The following is a 12,573-nucleotide window of genomic DNA, read 5'->3' on the forward strand; positions in this document are numbered from 1 at the left end:
ACACCACCAGCAGCATTGATGACAGCAGCCAACCATGGCAACTATAATACTCTTCGACGTCAAGTTTTGCCTCATTCTCTATTTATTCTTCTTTTCATCCAAACTTATATGCTATTAGTCATACCAGATGGCGTTCATGCCGAAGCCAGGTTCTGGTGTTCTAACCCTTGCAACACGGGCGAGGAACTCATCTTGCCAGCGGTAAATCTCCAGCCAACCTTCTTGATCATCCGTGATTGCTACCCACTCATCTGTCCAAGGGCAAGGAGCAACCGCATTACTGTGCCCACCACTCGTAGATGTAGGATTCAGGCAGATCTGGCGCTCAATGGCACCGGTATCTGAGAGCTTAAAGGCCGCCACATAGCCTGTCAGGTCGAAGGAGTTGGCACGGGACGAGGCGAAGAGATACTTGCCCGACGACGAAAGCACGCAGACATCGGCACGGTACTGTGTCCACCTATCGGGGATTCCTGGGGGAATCAGAGGGTAGTGCTTGTGGGTGTAAACGGGAAGACGAGTTGCGGGATCGATGAGGTACTCGCAGATTCGGTTGCCCTTCTCCATAAGTGCATAGAGGTAGTTTCCAGTAGGATGCATAGCCACCCAGCGAGGGTGGTCTCGAGCATCAGGACAATCGACAGAACCAACAAGCTCAAGAGAAGGATCGTCTTTGCTGCGACGGCGATGGGTCCAAAGCTTGTTAGCGCGGAGGTCGGCAGAATAAAGGTACTCCTCCTCAGGGTCAAAGACCATTCCATGGATGCCGGTATTAGGCTGGTAAGGGTAGTTTTGGACATTTTCCTTGAGAGCCTTTGTGGTAGAGTCGGTGGTGAAGACAGCGCCGTGGCCAGCGTGGTCGTAGAAAGGGTTGCAGTAGACGGCATAAGGAGGCTTGTTCGCTGCGAGAAGGAAGATGGCACGGGTGTTTGTGGTGGCAAGAGAAGCATTGGCTGTCGAGTTTAGTTTTCAGTATATGTGCTGGTTATAAGTGACTTACGATCGTGCTCCATTGGGTGAGAGACTTGGTGAGTTATTGAAGTTGGCGATTCGACGGCGAAGCTGGACCACTTCTTCATGGCAGCGCCATAGATAGCTTTGCGATCATGCTGGAGTGCAATGTGAGTCAACGTCTTGCAGAGTGAGAAGCTGAGCTTACACTAAATGTCATCCATGAGATTGGCTCGTCCTTGGGAATCTCGGTTCTTTTCACGAGCTTAAGCGTAAGAGCCTCATCGTCGAAGGCAAAAGTGAAGATAGCACCTGGAGGAGTCCAGGTACCAACCATGAGATGATGAACAGGCATTTTGGCCGCGATAGATGTTGCTCTAAGCTTTGAGACGAGTGTAGGTCGCATATAAGAATCTACAGAAGAACAATTCAATGATCAACGGAGCAATTCTGAGATTATTGTTAGAGGAGAAAGCACATGTAAAAAAAAGATTGAGTCGTTATGATAGATGATGGAGGGGAGAGACAGGCTTAAACATTTATCCTACAGGGCATAGTGGAGGACCCCGCGGAATTGAGCTATGATGCATGCTCAATACAGTTACAGTTGGTTAGTAGTTAGCCGTGGGTCTAAGTCCAGGGACGGGGCCGGCTTCGGTAGTCTACGGCGGCAGATGTTGACGGATATGATTTCGGTATTGAACCGATAATACTGCAAGTGTACGGAGTACTAATATGAGCCATCTTGAAATTTACTGATTAGCGAAAACCCTTAAATGCTATCATCTCTTAGACGCTCATCATGACACCTGAATCGTATCAACATCCCAGACTCATGATGGCATGGCTCTCATCGTACTTGATGTAACTTGCTGTGTTTCATGGGACGCAATTGATCTCAGTTGGTGTTCAAAAGAAATTTTATTTGACTAAACTGTTTGTTGACTATTCTCGTAGTATGTTGAACCTATGATATCTTCCAAGTTAAGCTGACCCAATTGCATCTAGAATACCCCGCATTGACTTCCCCGACGTTGATCCCAGCAAAAAGCCACTAACTTCCTTCTTCTTCTCGTACTATCCATTATTATATTATGTCAACAAATATTTCCTCTTGAACTTGAACGATACTATTGAGGAGCCATTGAAAGAGGTCATGATGACATATCCTTGCTAATGACCATGGCTTTAATACGAACGCGAGAAAAATGTTATGGTCCGCCTACATAGCCCCGGCGATTCATATAAGCTAAACAACAAACAAGGATATCCCCGGCTGATGTTTTGGGCAGTCATGGCGACTCCTTGGCCTCGATGGTACTCATGATATCAGTGTGGTACCTTAGTAGAACACACCGCGGGCCTGTAGTCAGTAAAGTCTCTATCTGAGTGAAGTGCGACCCAAGCATTGATCCTGATTCAAATTTAATTGAACTTATTGAATATCTTTCAGACTGCAAAGCCTGAGCAAATGAAATTGCTACTTCACTGATCAACGTTGTAAGTGGACAGCTTCAGTGCCTTTCCAGCTTCAACGGCCGGCGGAGCAGGAAAAAAAGGAAAGAAAACAATAAACCTATCATTGTTATTATTACTACAAGCAAATATAGTCTTGTACGACCGTTTTCGCCATCCGAGCAGTCCACGCCATCGTGCATCGTCCACCATCACTGGCGCGATAAGATAGGGCACCGTCTCCGGGTCAACGGCCGGTTCCCAATAAACAGTCAACGGCCTGTCTAATCGTGCCTTGGCTCTGGCTACCTAAGCGACCTACTTTCTTGCTAGCTCCAGCTCCAGCTCCAGCTTCTCTTCTCAACTTTACCTTAACTTTATTCTTTCTGCAATGGCGTAGCCCCAATTCGCTGTCTTAGTTGGCTTCTTATTCTCAACAGTTGGCGCGAGACTTAGTTTTGTTCATTGCCAGTTTTTTTTTACATCTTCATTTCTACAGACATCGCTGTGACGCCCTGGGCGAAAGCTACTTATCAGCTCTCATATAACCACAGATATTGTAACCGACATCATGAATACAAACGACGTAAATAGCTTCGACGCCGGTCGAAGACCACGGCCCAAGTCCTCCATCCTCGAGGGCTTCATGCATCGTCGTCAAGCCTCCACCGATACCCATTCGTTCCAGGCCCCTTTCGACGGGCCTGTCTCTCCTATACAGCCCAAGATCATGGCCTTTGAGAACTACTCCAACCCAGGGGCTTTGGCGGAGCTACAATACAACCAACAAGAGTCTTCAGGACGCTTCTCGCGGCGACAGGACCGGGGCCGATCACAGTCTCCGACCAAGAGTAGCTTTGGCAACTTCACCATCATAACAGCACCAGGCAAAGAAGCCAAGGGCTCGAAATCTCGCGATCCCTCTCCCACCAAACCGAAACGCCCAAAGTCAACAACTAACCTTGCTGGTCTGCTCAAGCCCAAGACGCTGCGAAACTTGGGCAGGTTCGGATCCGACGACAATGTCAATTCATCCAAGGACAAGGAAAACAGAACTCCCGAAGAGCCTGTAGCGGACCCTGAACCAACACCCATTTATTCTCAGTTTGCCTCTCGACCGAACATCGAACCAGCCCAAAGCACACGCCGTAGTATGGACGAAGCAAGGGCACCAAGTGCTCAGGATCTCTACAATGGCAGTCGAGTCGCCGTCAAAGAGCGACCAAAATCATATCATCCCATGTTGGGAAGAATGGAACCACCCCCCTCACCAACCAAGGCACGCTCTTCAAACGATTCCCGAAAGGGATCAAAAGACTCGACTGAGGCTAAGAGTAAGAGCGGTCGAGGTAAGGTCTTGAGCGTCTTTACAACATTCAACCACAGTCGATCTAAGTCGACATCAGTCGTACCTGAGCCGACCGAGCCAGTACTTGACCCTAAGGATATTGACAAGCACCTTGAAGCTATGCTGGACCGACGAAACATTCCAGAGAACCAGAGGTACAAGATGAGGAACCTGAGCGACACAATCAAGATGGAGTTTATCCGCCAGGACTGGGCCGAATCACAGGCTTCTCGGACAGAGAGATCCTGCTCAACAGACAGCGCCAATAGCGGCTTGGTCATGGACACCGGCACGCAAAATGAGGAAAAACAGAAGCGATCACGGGGCAAGAGTTTTACCCTCTCGCGAGGAAGAAAGGAATCAAAGGAGCCAAGCTCTCCCATCAAAAAGTCAAAGGGCGACGGGACATTGGGCCGTCATTTCAGAAGCAAGTCCACTGACAGCGTAGTCAGCGAAGGGCCTCCTGGGTCAAGCGGCTCAGTCTCTAACTCTGGAATCCTCTCCAAGATTAAACTCAACCAAGGTCCAGGTGATTACGTGGCGTATCTTAGAAAGGTTCAAAAACCAGAACTTGTTGAGGTCGGCAAAGTTCACAAGCTGCGACTGCTTCTCAGGAACGAGACAGTGGCATGGATCGAAGACTTCATCCAGCAAGGCGGCATGAAGGAGATTGTCGGTCTCCTCAACCGCATCATGGAGGTTGAATGGAGGTAAGTCAAATTCAAGATGTGTTTCAACAGGCGTGACTGACAATTGATAGGGAGGAACATGAAGATGCACTGCTTCACGAGAATCTTCTGTGCCTAAAGGCACTGTCGACGACAGCTCGCGCCATGCAATATCTTCACACGATCCAGAGCGATCTATTTCCCAAGCTCCTACATATGCTCTTCGACCCAGAGAAGAAGGGACCCAGCGAGTTCACCACGCGTAACATCATAACATCCGTTTTGTTCACGTATATTGAGTCTGCTGCGCCAGCCGAACGGGTCACACGAGCCCAGAGCATTCTTGCACACCTCAGAGACCCTGAGCCAAAGGAGGATCAGCGCCCATTGCCATTTGTCCTGGAGATGAGACAAGAAAGGCCATACCGCGTTTGGAACAAGGAGGTTGTTAGCGTCACTAAAGAAGTGTTCTGGATCTTCCTTCACAACGTCAACGTTGTATCCCTTCCTTCGGACCGCCCCTCGATGTGTGACCCTGCCCCTGGTCCGTACAGTTACATGCTTCGACATTTCCCTCAAGAGCGTCCCCCGGTCCCGGCAGCACCATATGTGGGCGGAGTTGAATGGGATGCGACCAACTACCTGGCTTCTCATCTTGACCTCATGAACGCCATCTTGGCCTGCACACCGACACAAGAGGAACGCAACACTCTTCGCGCACAATTTCGAATTTCGGGATGGGAGCGATGCCTTGGTGGTAGTCTACGACTCTGTAAAGAGAAGTTCTATGGAAGTGTGCATGATGGCCTTCGGACATGGGTCGGAGCGGCGGCCGAGGATGGTTGGGATGTCAAGGATGTGCGATACGGGCCGCCCCCTGACGCTCGGGCTTCACCTAAGAAAACTGGAGGTGGTCAGAAGAAACCGGTCGAGGCGGCGCCAAAGCTTGAGATGCCGAAGCTCGATTTTGGGTTGGATAAGCCATCCACTCCGAGTAAGGAGAAGGACATGTGGCTGTGATGAAATGGCAAATCTTGAACTGCTAGCATTTGTTTCTTGCATGTGTTTCCTTGTTGGTCTGGAGCTAAGGTTGATTGTTGGTTGTTTGGAAGTCATGGTAGAGATCCTACTTTGATGATGGCATGTTAATGAACTGATGACACAAAAACTGCATTGTTGACCCATCCGTGCTTCGGGTTACTTGATACAAACTCCTTGTAGATCTCACGTGGTCCCGTGATGTACAGCTTATGTGACGTTCAGGATCAGCCAGCCACCGTATGTTGTGTCCTTACTTTCTTGGAAACTTTGGCCGTATGTAGTAGTCTTGCATTTTTCATCCCCTATGACGGAGCTTCTTCAAAGATTACTTCGATGAAGCTTGAAGGACTCAAAAACCGTTGCGCCTTTGAGAACATCTTCCTCAACCTTGTCATCAGCGGCTGTCAGCTTGGGCAGCAATTTGAAGACCTCAGAAACCTTGTTCTGAGGAATGACCACCACCCCGTTGATTGGATCGCTAAATGCAAGGTCACCAGGAGAGACGAGGGTTCCATCAATGTCGAGAGGTACCTGGATCGCCCAGGGCACGCTCCCTCCACCGACTCCGACAGTGGACAACCCTCGAGCCCAAATCTGTGTACCTCCGAGTTCAGCTTGTTCAAAGAGCAGGGTAAGTAGCACTCACCGGTAAGGAGGTACTCTTTAGTTCCACTATATCTCTGGCTCGCCCAGCTACAACGATGCCCTTGGCTTGGCACACTTTCATGCGAACTGCCATAATCCCACCACAAACGGCATTCTTTTGACCATCGGGCTGCTTGAGAACCACAATGGTTCCTGCTTCTGTCAGATCGACCCAATGGGTTCCCTCAGGGATGTTCTTTTGTATATCTGGAAGATCCTGTCCTTTGGAGGCGAAGAGAACTGTTGAAACTGGCGCAACCGTAACCGATGTTGCATCACCTTCAGGAGAGCTGTATAGGTTCAGATCGGCAACAAAGCCGGCGCCGGGAACCTTTAACTTGAGGAGTGCGTCTGAGATATCACAAGCGGAATACTGCTGCAGCTTTACCAAGTCCTCGGCGTGGTAACTCATGCTGATTGCGTCCAAGGGCAAGAAATTTAGCGAATACGGCGAGTCGGTGAGCAAGGTCTATCAAGTAGTTGCAGTTTCGAAGATTAAAAGCCTCTTTGACGTTGTAGGTGCGTTATAGCCCCGGGTTAGAACTTGCCGGTAATCGCAGGAAGTTCAGGTTGTAGTGGAACTTGGAGCTCCATGACTCCGGAGCCTCCCATCAACCGGGACGTACAGTCCAATCAGAAGCATTACCAGCACATGCTTTGGATGCACGAACTAGGTGGGGGATGGCCAGGGAGAGCTTGACCGAGGCCAATCATTGAACTCGAAGGATCTGGCCCTGGACGGGAATTGAAAGTTGACGAGGAACCGGCGTTTTATTTGCGACTGCAACTGTGAGCTAGCGACAGAGATAGATTAGGAGCTCAAGCGGAGCAACCCTGACATCACGTTTCTTGTTTACTCTTCTCTCTTTCGGATCCTCTTCTAGACTATTCGCAGGAAGGTTTGTTTCGTTTGTTGGTACATGACGCAAAAGTGACTATCAGTTCCCGTCCTGGTATCAATCAGTCAGTGACGAGACTCAGGGTACCGAAATGTGACGTGTCTTATGAGCAAGGGCCAAGATCAAGATGGTGTCCAAGCATGGCCTACATATTCTTTATCGCCGCGATAGACGACCGGCTTCTTTCGGGCAACGAGTCATGGCGAGGCATGATTATGTTTCAGAGAGGCTGGTGTTGCAGAGTAGATTTTGGGACGAAGCAAGTCATTATGGTGAGCGATGGGTGGGGTTCACCAGACATCAACGGAAATTCCGAAGGTGCAAGAACAATCATCATCGATAGCAACTGGTTGAAGACGTTTAAAGAGCGGCTCGCAATTTCCTAACGTGACAAGCCGTAATTTCAAACATTAAAGCGGACACATCCATTCCTGCTACAACATGGATTCGATGCTGTCAAAAGTAGATGCTACGCTAACTAAGTGCCTGTGTCAACCCATTAACCGTTCTATCAACTCAACCCCAGACACACGGACACTCCAAGGGTCCGTTTAACTCGTGACATGTGCTTCATGGCTGGGGCTGGGTTGAAGTTGATGAGAGCTTTACCCAACTGGGCTCAAACTGCTCGTTCAGATAATGGAAAAGAGACACATGAGCAATGAGACCCTTTTTTATGCTAAGATCAGCTGTTGTTGACTGCTTGTAGACTTAGTACATTAGTAGGATAGTCTGTGAAGCGGAACCGGATAATAGGAACTCATTGGGGCGGAAGCCTTGTTGGTCGCACTGCTGAGCCTTTCTTTGGCATGAATAAGAGTATATGTGCTGGCCATGTCCTCCACATAAGATCTTCGAAGCAGATCTAGACAGTTAATTGGTGTTGACATTTTCAACAAGAGGGGTTCATGAGTGGTTTCAACCATATTATCCCTGCCCTATAAACCAGAACAACCACGAATGAGTGCACCAATTGCTGAGAAATGCAGCTAAAAGATGCATACCATCATGGCTATACCTGGTGTGTGAGGGGAACACTTGATGCCCCTCTCCATCATCATCATGATTCGTGGCCGGGACACTTAATCATGTCGAATTCGGCGAGGAGCCATGCGCCTCCACATCAATCACCGTCAGCCGTCTCATTAGATTGACACGGCTGGGATGATGTCGACTTGGTGGATGCTGTTCTGGGGCCGGGCAGAGATGGGTCCCAGTTGCTGCTACCTAGCAGTCGCTAACGGGGCAAGCATGTCGGGTGATGGAACTGACGTTGTGACATCCCACATGGAGGGAATTGTTTCCTATAAATCTATATTTTGACTGTAGTACAAGGAAGACGTGAGAAGCATGAAATGCTCTGTTTGTAATCGAGACATGGCGTATAAGTTTGCCTGTAACCTAGCTTGGCACTGGGAGGAGACAACGGATGATCGACTTGAGCTGCCAGATCTTGGCTGATAGCTGATAGTGGAGGACAACGATATGGGAGGGGAAGACGATCCTGAGAATTGACTTGTTCAGGGTTGTGGCGGACACAACTTTCCAGCAGGGGTTAAAGAAGCTCAACGTCAGGGGTCCATGAAAGGAAAGAAAATTGGATGGAACATCAGGTTACAGAAAAAGCCGTTTGGTGGTTGTGACGGGACGTTAGAGACCGTGCCAGGATGTTTCCCAGGGCAGTGGTAGACTGGTGGTTTGTTCTGGTGATTGCCAGCTCTGATATAACAAGGGAAGCTTCAGTTCAATAAGAAGCACGTGGTGGATTGTTTCAACCTTGACAGACCCAGCCATGGGACATGGAAGTCGATACATTGCGATGCAGTTTGGCCAATCACCATCTCTGAATGCCACCTAGAGGATAGTTCCAAGGTAACCTCAGCTCACCTTATTAACGTGAACAGGCAGTTCTTGGACCAGATCATCCGCGCGGCTCGGCCCAAGAAAAAACGATCCGCAGCGCCCAACTTTCATATCTCCAAACCTAACTTACTAACCCACTAAACTTTGGCCTGGGTTAGCAATTCCTTCACACCTCATCCACCACCGAAACTGTCTGTCTTATTGTAGTACCTCACAACTTCAGGACTAGCCTTATTTGCTTTGTCCATCGGTGTTCATTCTTCCTCCAATATCACACCATCACGCATCACACATCAATCACATCGTTCTCCTTCCTGTGACCTTGACCCAACGTCCACAAATCAAATCTACCATCGCCCGCAAATTCGATCAAATCGCCGCCTCCCCCACCTCATTACGGCACCGCTTCCAGCCACCAGCCACCTGTTCTGTTCGTTCTGTTCTGCACTCTCTGAACTGCTCTGCCAGCCAGCGTCAGGCCAGGTCAGCTCAGCTCAGTTCAGTCAAGCTTTTGTTCGGGCTGTTCTGTGCCTCCTCTGTCTCTGTTTCTTCGCCTCTTATCCTTATCCATTCCTTGGCTTGGCTTGGTCGCTTGCTTCCTTAGCTTGGGATCTCCTACCGCTGCAGCATCTCTTGTCTCGTCCCCTAGTCGATACTGTCCCTTGGCCTCGGGTCATCTTGATCCTATTCGACGACCCTGACAATCATCCTCGGCTGGCTTGGAACTTTGGCTTCTCCTCCTCTACGGATACCCTTAGGCCTTAGCCAAAGTCGCTCGTTCCCGTCACTCGTCCGCTCGCTCGCTCGATCGCAAAACGGAACAGACTCCAAAACGACCCACCCCCCACTACAGCACCACCAGGCCCCAAGACCCAAGGCCAAAGGCCAACCCGGCCGCAGCCCAGAGCCACCCGCTCCAAGATCTCGGAGCTACTAAAGTTGCCTGCACGTCCTGAACCTGCCGGTACGGAGCCTGGAGCCATTTGCCCACGAGCTAGGGTCGCTTGAACCCTGTACGAGACAATGTCGATAAAGTAAGCCTCTTTCGCGAACCTCTTTCTTGAATCTCTTTCTCTGAGCTTTCCATCTTCCCGTCCCGTCTTGTCAACCTTAACCTTACCCTCTTGGTCCCTGGTTTAGTCCTGCACTCAGTCTTCAGAGATTGTCGCTCCCGTGGTTCCCTGTCCTGTGCCTATACCATACCTGCCTTCACATTCCCGTTCCTCCCCCCGTTTCCGTTTCTTGCCTCCGTCACCTTCCCGTCTCCCTCTGCCGTCTCCTCCGCCCCGTACCCTCCGGTCACGGCGGCCACGGCTCAGTCCGTCCGTTGACTGCCCCGCCACCTTCGGCCCATGGAGTCATGGACCCCGCCCTATAATGGACAATCCTCATGACTATCTTATTACAAGCCGTCCTCCTTCGCGGCCTGTCGATCCTGACAATGCCGATAGCTGGGTTATGCTCAATCAGGGCGGCTTCGTCAAGCTTGGCAATGAACGCATCTTGATGAAGCTTGAATCGAGAATCTCATGCGACCTGTCTGTGCCCCAGGAGCTGAGAGCACGATGTGCCTCGTTTCAACGGAAAAGTGATAAAGGCACCCTCTTCCTGACCAACAAGAGAGTAAGTTGATAACAAAACTATCTCGAGATACTCTGCTGACTCTTCAGATCGTGTATCTTCCTTTAAAACCTACACAAGAACCAAAGTTTGAATCCTTCAGTGCCCCAATCCTGAAGTTTCAAGATTCCACCACTTCATCATCTATGTGGTGGGGATGGGTGTGGAAATCAGATTGTATTCCTGTATCCGGTGGTGGCATTCCTCCAGATATCCCTCGTCTTGAGGTCAAGTTCACGTTCTCAGATGGAGGCATGATGGATTTCAACGAAGCCTATATAAGGCTGCGGGAGCGACTTTACCAGTATCAAGAGATGCGCCGGGAGATGGGCCCCGGTGCTGATGTCCCTGATGAACCTCTTCCAGCATATGAAGCCCCTTCCGCCCAGCCAGCACCTGCAACGAGTTCGACAGATGTGCGCCCTAATCGCTCAGAGAGCGCTGCCAGTCGGAGGGCACCAGATGAACCGCCACCAGATTATGACGAGGCTCAGGCGCAGCAGTTGAATATTCGATTGGAGGACCACATTCGGGGCGAAATTGATAGGGGAGCATACGAAAATGATGATTAACGGCCGCGTTGGACCACACCAGTGGCTGTGGTTGTGTTACATATACCAAGATTTGAGCACTGCATTCATGAACTCATTATACTATCTCTTGCTTTTTTCCCCCGGATTTTCATATTCAAGGGATCTGCTAGAATTATGATATTGCGAAATATTACCTTTCCAGACGCTTCTGGATTCGATATTAGAACGTGACAACTTTTCAGTGAATATTCGAGAATCTGTAGAAATCTTCAACTTCAACCACATTATACAGGTTTTGCGGCTGAAGGCCGGATAGATCCGTTCGGGAGACTGGAAGGCGCTTGGATCAGGAAGATATCACGTGATCTTGAATGACAAAGCCGGCTCTGTGCAGCCAATCAAAATGCCTCAATTCCGGATCAGTTTTCATTTCGCTGGCCGAGAGCTTCCGACCTCTTACGATTAGGAACGACGAATCGACGAACGACACCTCAATCGAAACCACCACTCGCCATTGTGAATTCTTCCGCCTGTCGCAATGGGTATCTGGGACGCCTTCACCGATATTGTCGAGGCTGTGACGCCATGGAGCGTTGTTGAGGCCGAGGCCCCTGCTGAGGAGCCCCAGGTACGGGATTTTTTTCCAGCAAGGCATTATGTGTCATCGGCCCTGTCATTGATTGATTACAACGGGACTTCGTCGAGAGCGCATCTAAGACCTTTTGTAAATGGATGACCAAGTACTGACACGGAACAGGAGGAGACCGAGTCAAAGACCGAGTCCAAGGACGAGCCCGAGGAAGAGGCTGAGGACGAGGACGAGGAGGACGAGGACGAGGATGACGAGGAGGAGCTCGTCGACCCCAAGGAGACACTCGAGGAAGGTTCGTCGATTCCTTGCGCCAATATTCGGTCCAGAACGTCATGAGTGATTTCACAATCGCTTCACACCCGGGCGCGATATAACCCGCATTACATACTAACGCATCAACAGAGTGCAAGAACTCTCCCCAATGTGCCCCCGCCAAGCACCACTTCGATGAGTGCGTCGAGCGCGTTCAACAGCAGGAGAGCGAGGGTGGCGCCAAGGAGGACTGCGTCGAGGAATGTACGTCTACCAGCCCCAACTGCGTCATGGGCCCCGAGGACTCCGAGCATCCCACCTACTACACCAGTTGCTAACTGACATCTAGTCTTCCACCTTGCCCACTGTGCGACCGCCTGCGCCGCTCCCAAGCTCTGGACTCAGCTCAAATAAAGTATCAATATCACTGGGTTATCGGTTCCCACCACGACGGAATGGCTACATATACGTCGAAAAGATGCCTAGAGCCGGAACGAAGCAAGCCTGCTCTCTAATGAGGGCTATCTCCTTGTACGATTGCTCGTCAGTTGGGTGTCAAGTCGTCCAGAGATTTATCTGATAGCGGCTTTCTGTACCATACGCTCAAACGCCTGAATAGATTTCTTGCACACTATACCTAGACCATTGATTGACTTTTGCGCCTTACTTGACTCAACAAGGATTGTGCATGCCCAACTGCTAGAGC

At 50.1% G+C, this 12,573-nt stretch overlaps 5 protein-coding genes across 5 annotated transcripts; 3 read left to right on the plus strand and 2 right to left on the minus strand.

Moving 5' to 3' along the window:
* Positions 1 to 114: 114 nt before the first annotated feature.
* BKA55DRAFT_591435 (uncharacterized protein) lies at positions 115 to 1,306 on the minus strand (the record flags this gene model as incomplete). The annotated part of the gene is made up of 3 exons (XM_046195246.1): positions 115 to 953; positions 1,001 to 1,109; positions 1,160 to 1,306. 3 exons carry the CDS (start codon positions 1,304 to 1,306, stop codon positions 115 to 117), a joined length of 1,095 nt encoding a protein of 364 aa, XP_046053144.1.
* A 1,671-nt stretch (positions 1,307 to 2,977) lies between these two features.
* On the plus strand, positions 2,978 to 5,442 carry BKA55DRAFT_503775 (armadillo-type protein; the record flags this gene model as incomplete). Its single annotated transcript, XM_046187041.1, has 2 exons — positions 2,978 to 4,464; positions 4,515 to 5,442. The coding sequence occupies 2 exons, from the start codon at positions 2,978 to 2,980 to the stop codon at positions 5,440 to 5,442; spliced, it is 2,415 nt and encodes an 804-aa protein (XP_046053145.1).
* A 169-nt stretch (positions 5,443 to 5,611) lies between these two features.
* On the minus strand, positions 5,612 to 6,833 carry BKA55DRAFT_281152 (ribonuclease E inhibitor RraA/Dimethylmenaquinone methyltransferase). Its single transcript, XM_046185503.1, has 2 exons — positions 6,110 to 6,833; positions 5,612 to 6,057 (listed from the first exon to the last, which is right to left on the minus strand). Exons 1-2 carry the CDS (start codon positions 6,518 to 6,520, stop codon positions 5,782 to 5,784), a joined length of 687 nt encoding a protein of 228 aa, XP_046053146.1. The 5' UTR covers positions 6,521 to 6,833; the 3' UTR covers positions 5,612 to 5,781.
* A 3,414-nt stretch (positions 6,834 to 10,247) lies between these two features.
* On the plus strand, positions 10,248 to 11,062 carry BKA55DRAFT_536279 (uncharacterized protein; the record flags this gene model as incomplete). The annotated part of the gene is made up of 2 exons (XM_046189804.1): positions 10,248 to 10,493; positions 10,541 to 11,062. The coding sequence occupies 2 exons, from the start codon at positions 10,248 to 10,250 to the stop codon at positions 11,060 to 11,062; spliced, it is 768 nt and encodes a 255-aa protein (XP_046053147.1).
* A 499-nt stretch (positions 11,063 to 11,561) lies between these two features.
* Positions 11,562 to 12,205, plus strand: BKA55DRAFT_536280 (uncharacterized protein; the record flags this gene model as incomplete). The annotated part of the gene is made up of 3 exons (XM_046189805.1): positions 11,562 to 11,651; positions 11,781 to 11,907; positions 12,018 to 12,205. The coding sequence occupies 3 exons, from the start codon at positions 11,562 to 11,564 to the stop codon at positions 12,203 to 12,205; spliced, it is 405 nt and encodes a 134-aa protein (XP_046053148.1).
* Between the last annotated feature and the right edge of the window lie 368 nt (positions 12,206 to 12,573).

The sequence above is a fragment of the Fusarium redolens genome, assembly GCF_020744475.1.
Source record: "Fusarium redolens strain MPI-CAGE-AT-0023 chromosome Unknown BKA55scaffold_4, whole genome shotgun sequence".
NCBI classification, from domain to species: Eukaryota; Fungi; Ascomycota; class Sordariomycetes; order Hypocreales; family Nectriaceae; genus Fusarium; species Fusarium redolens.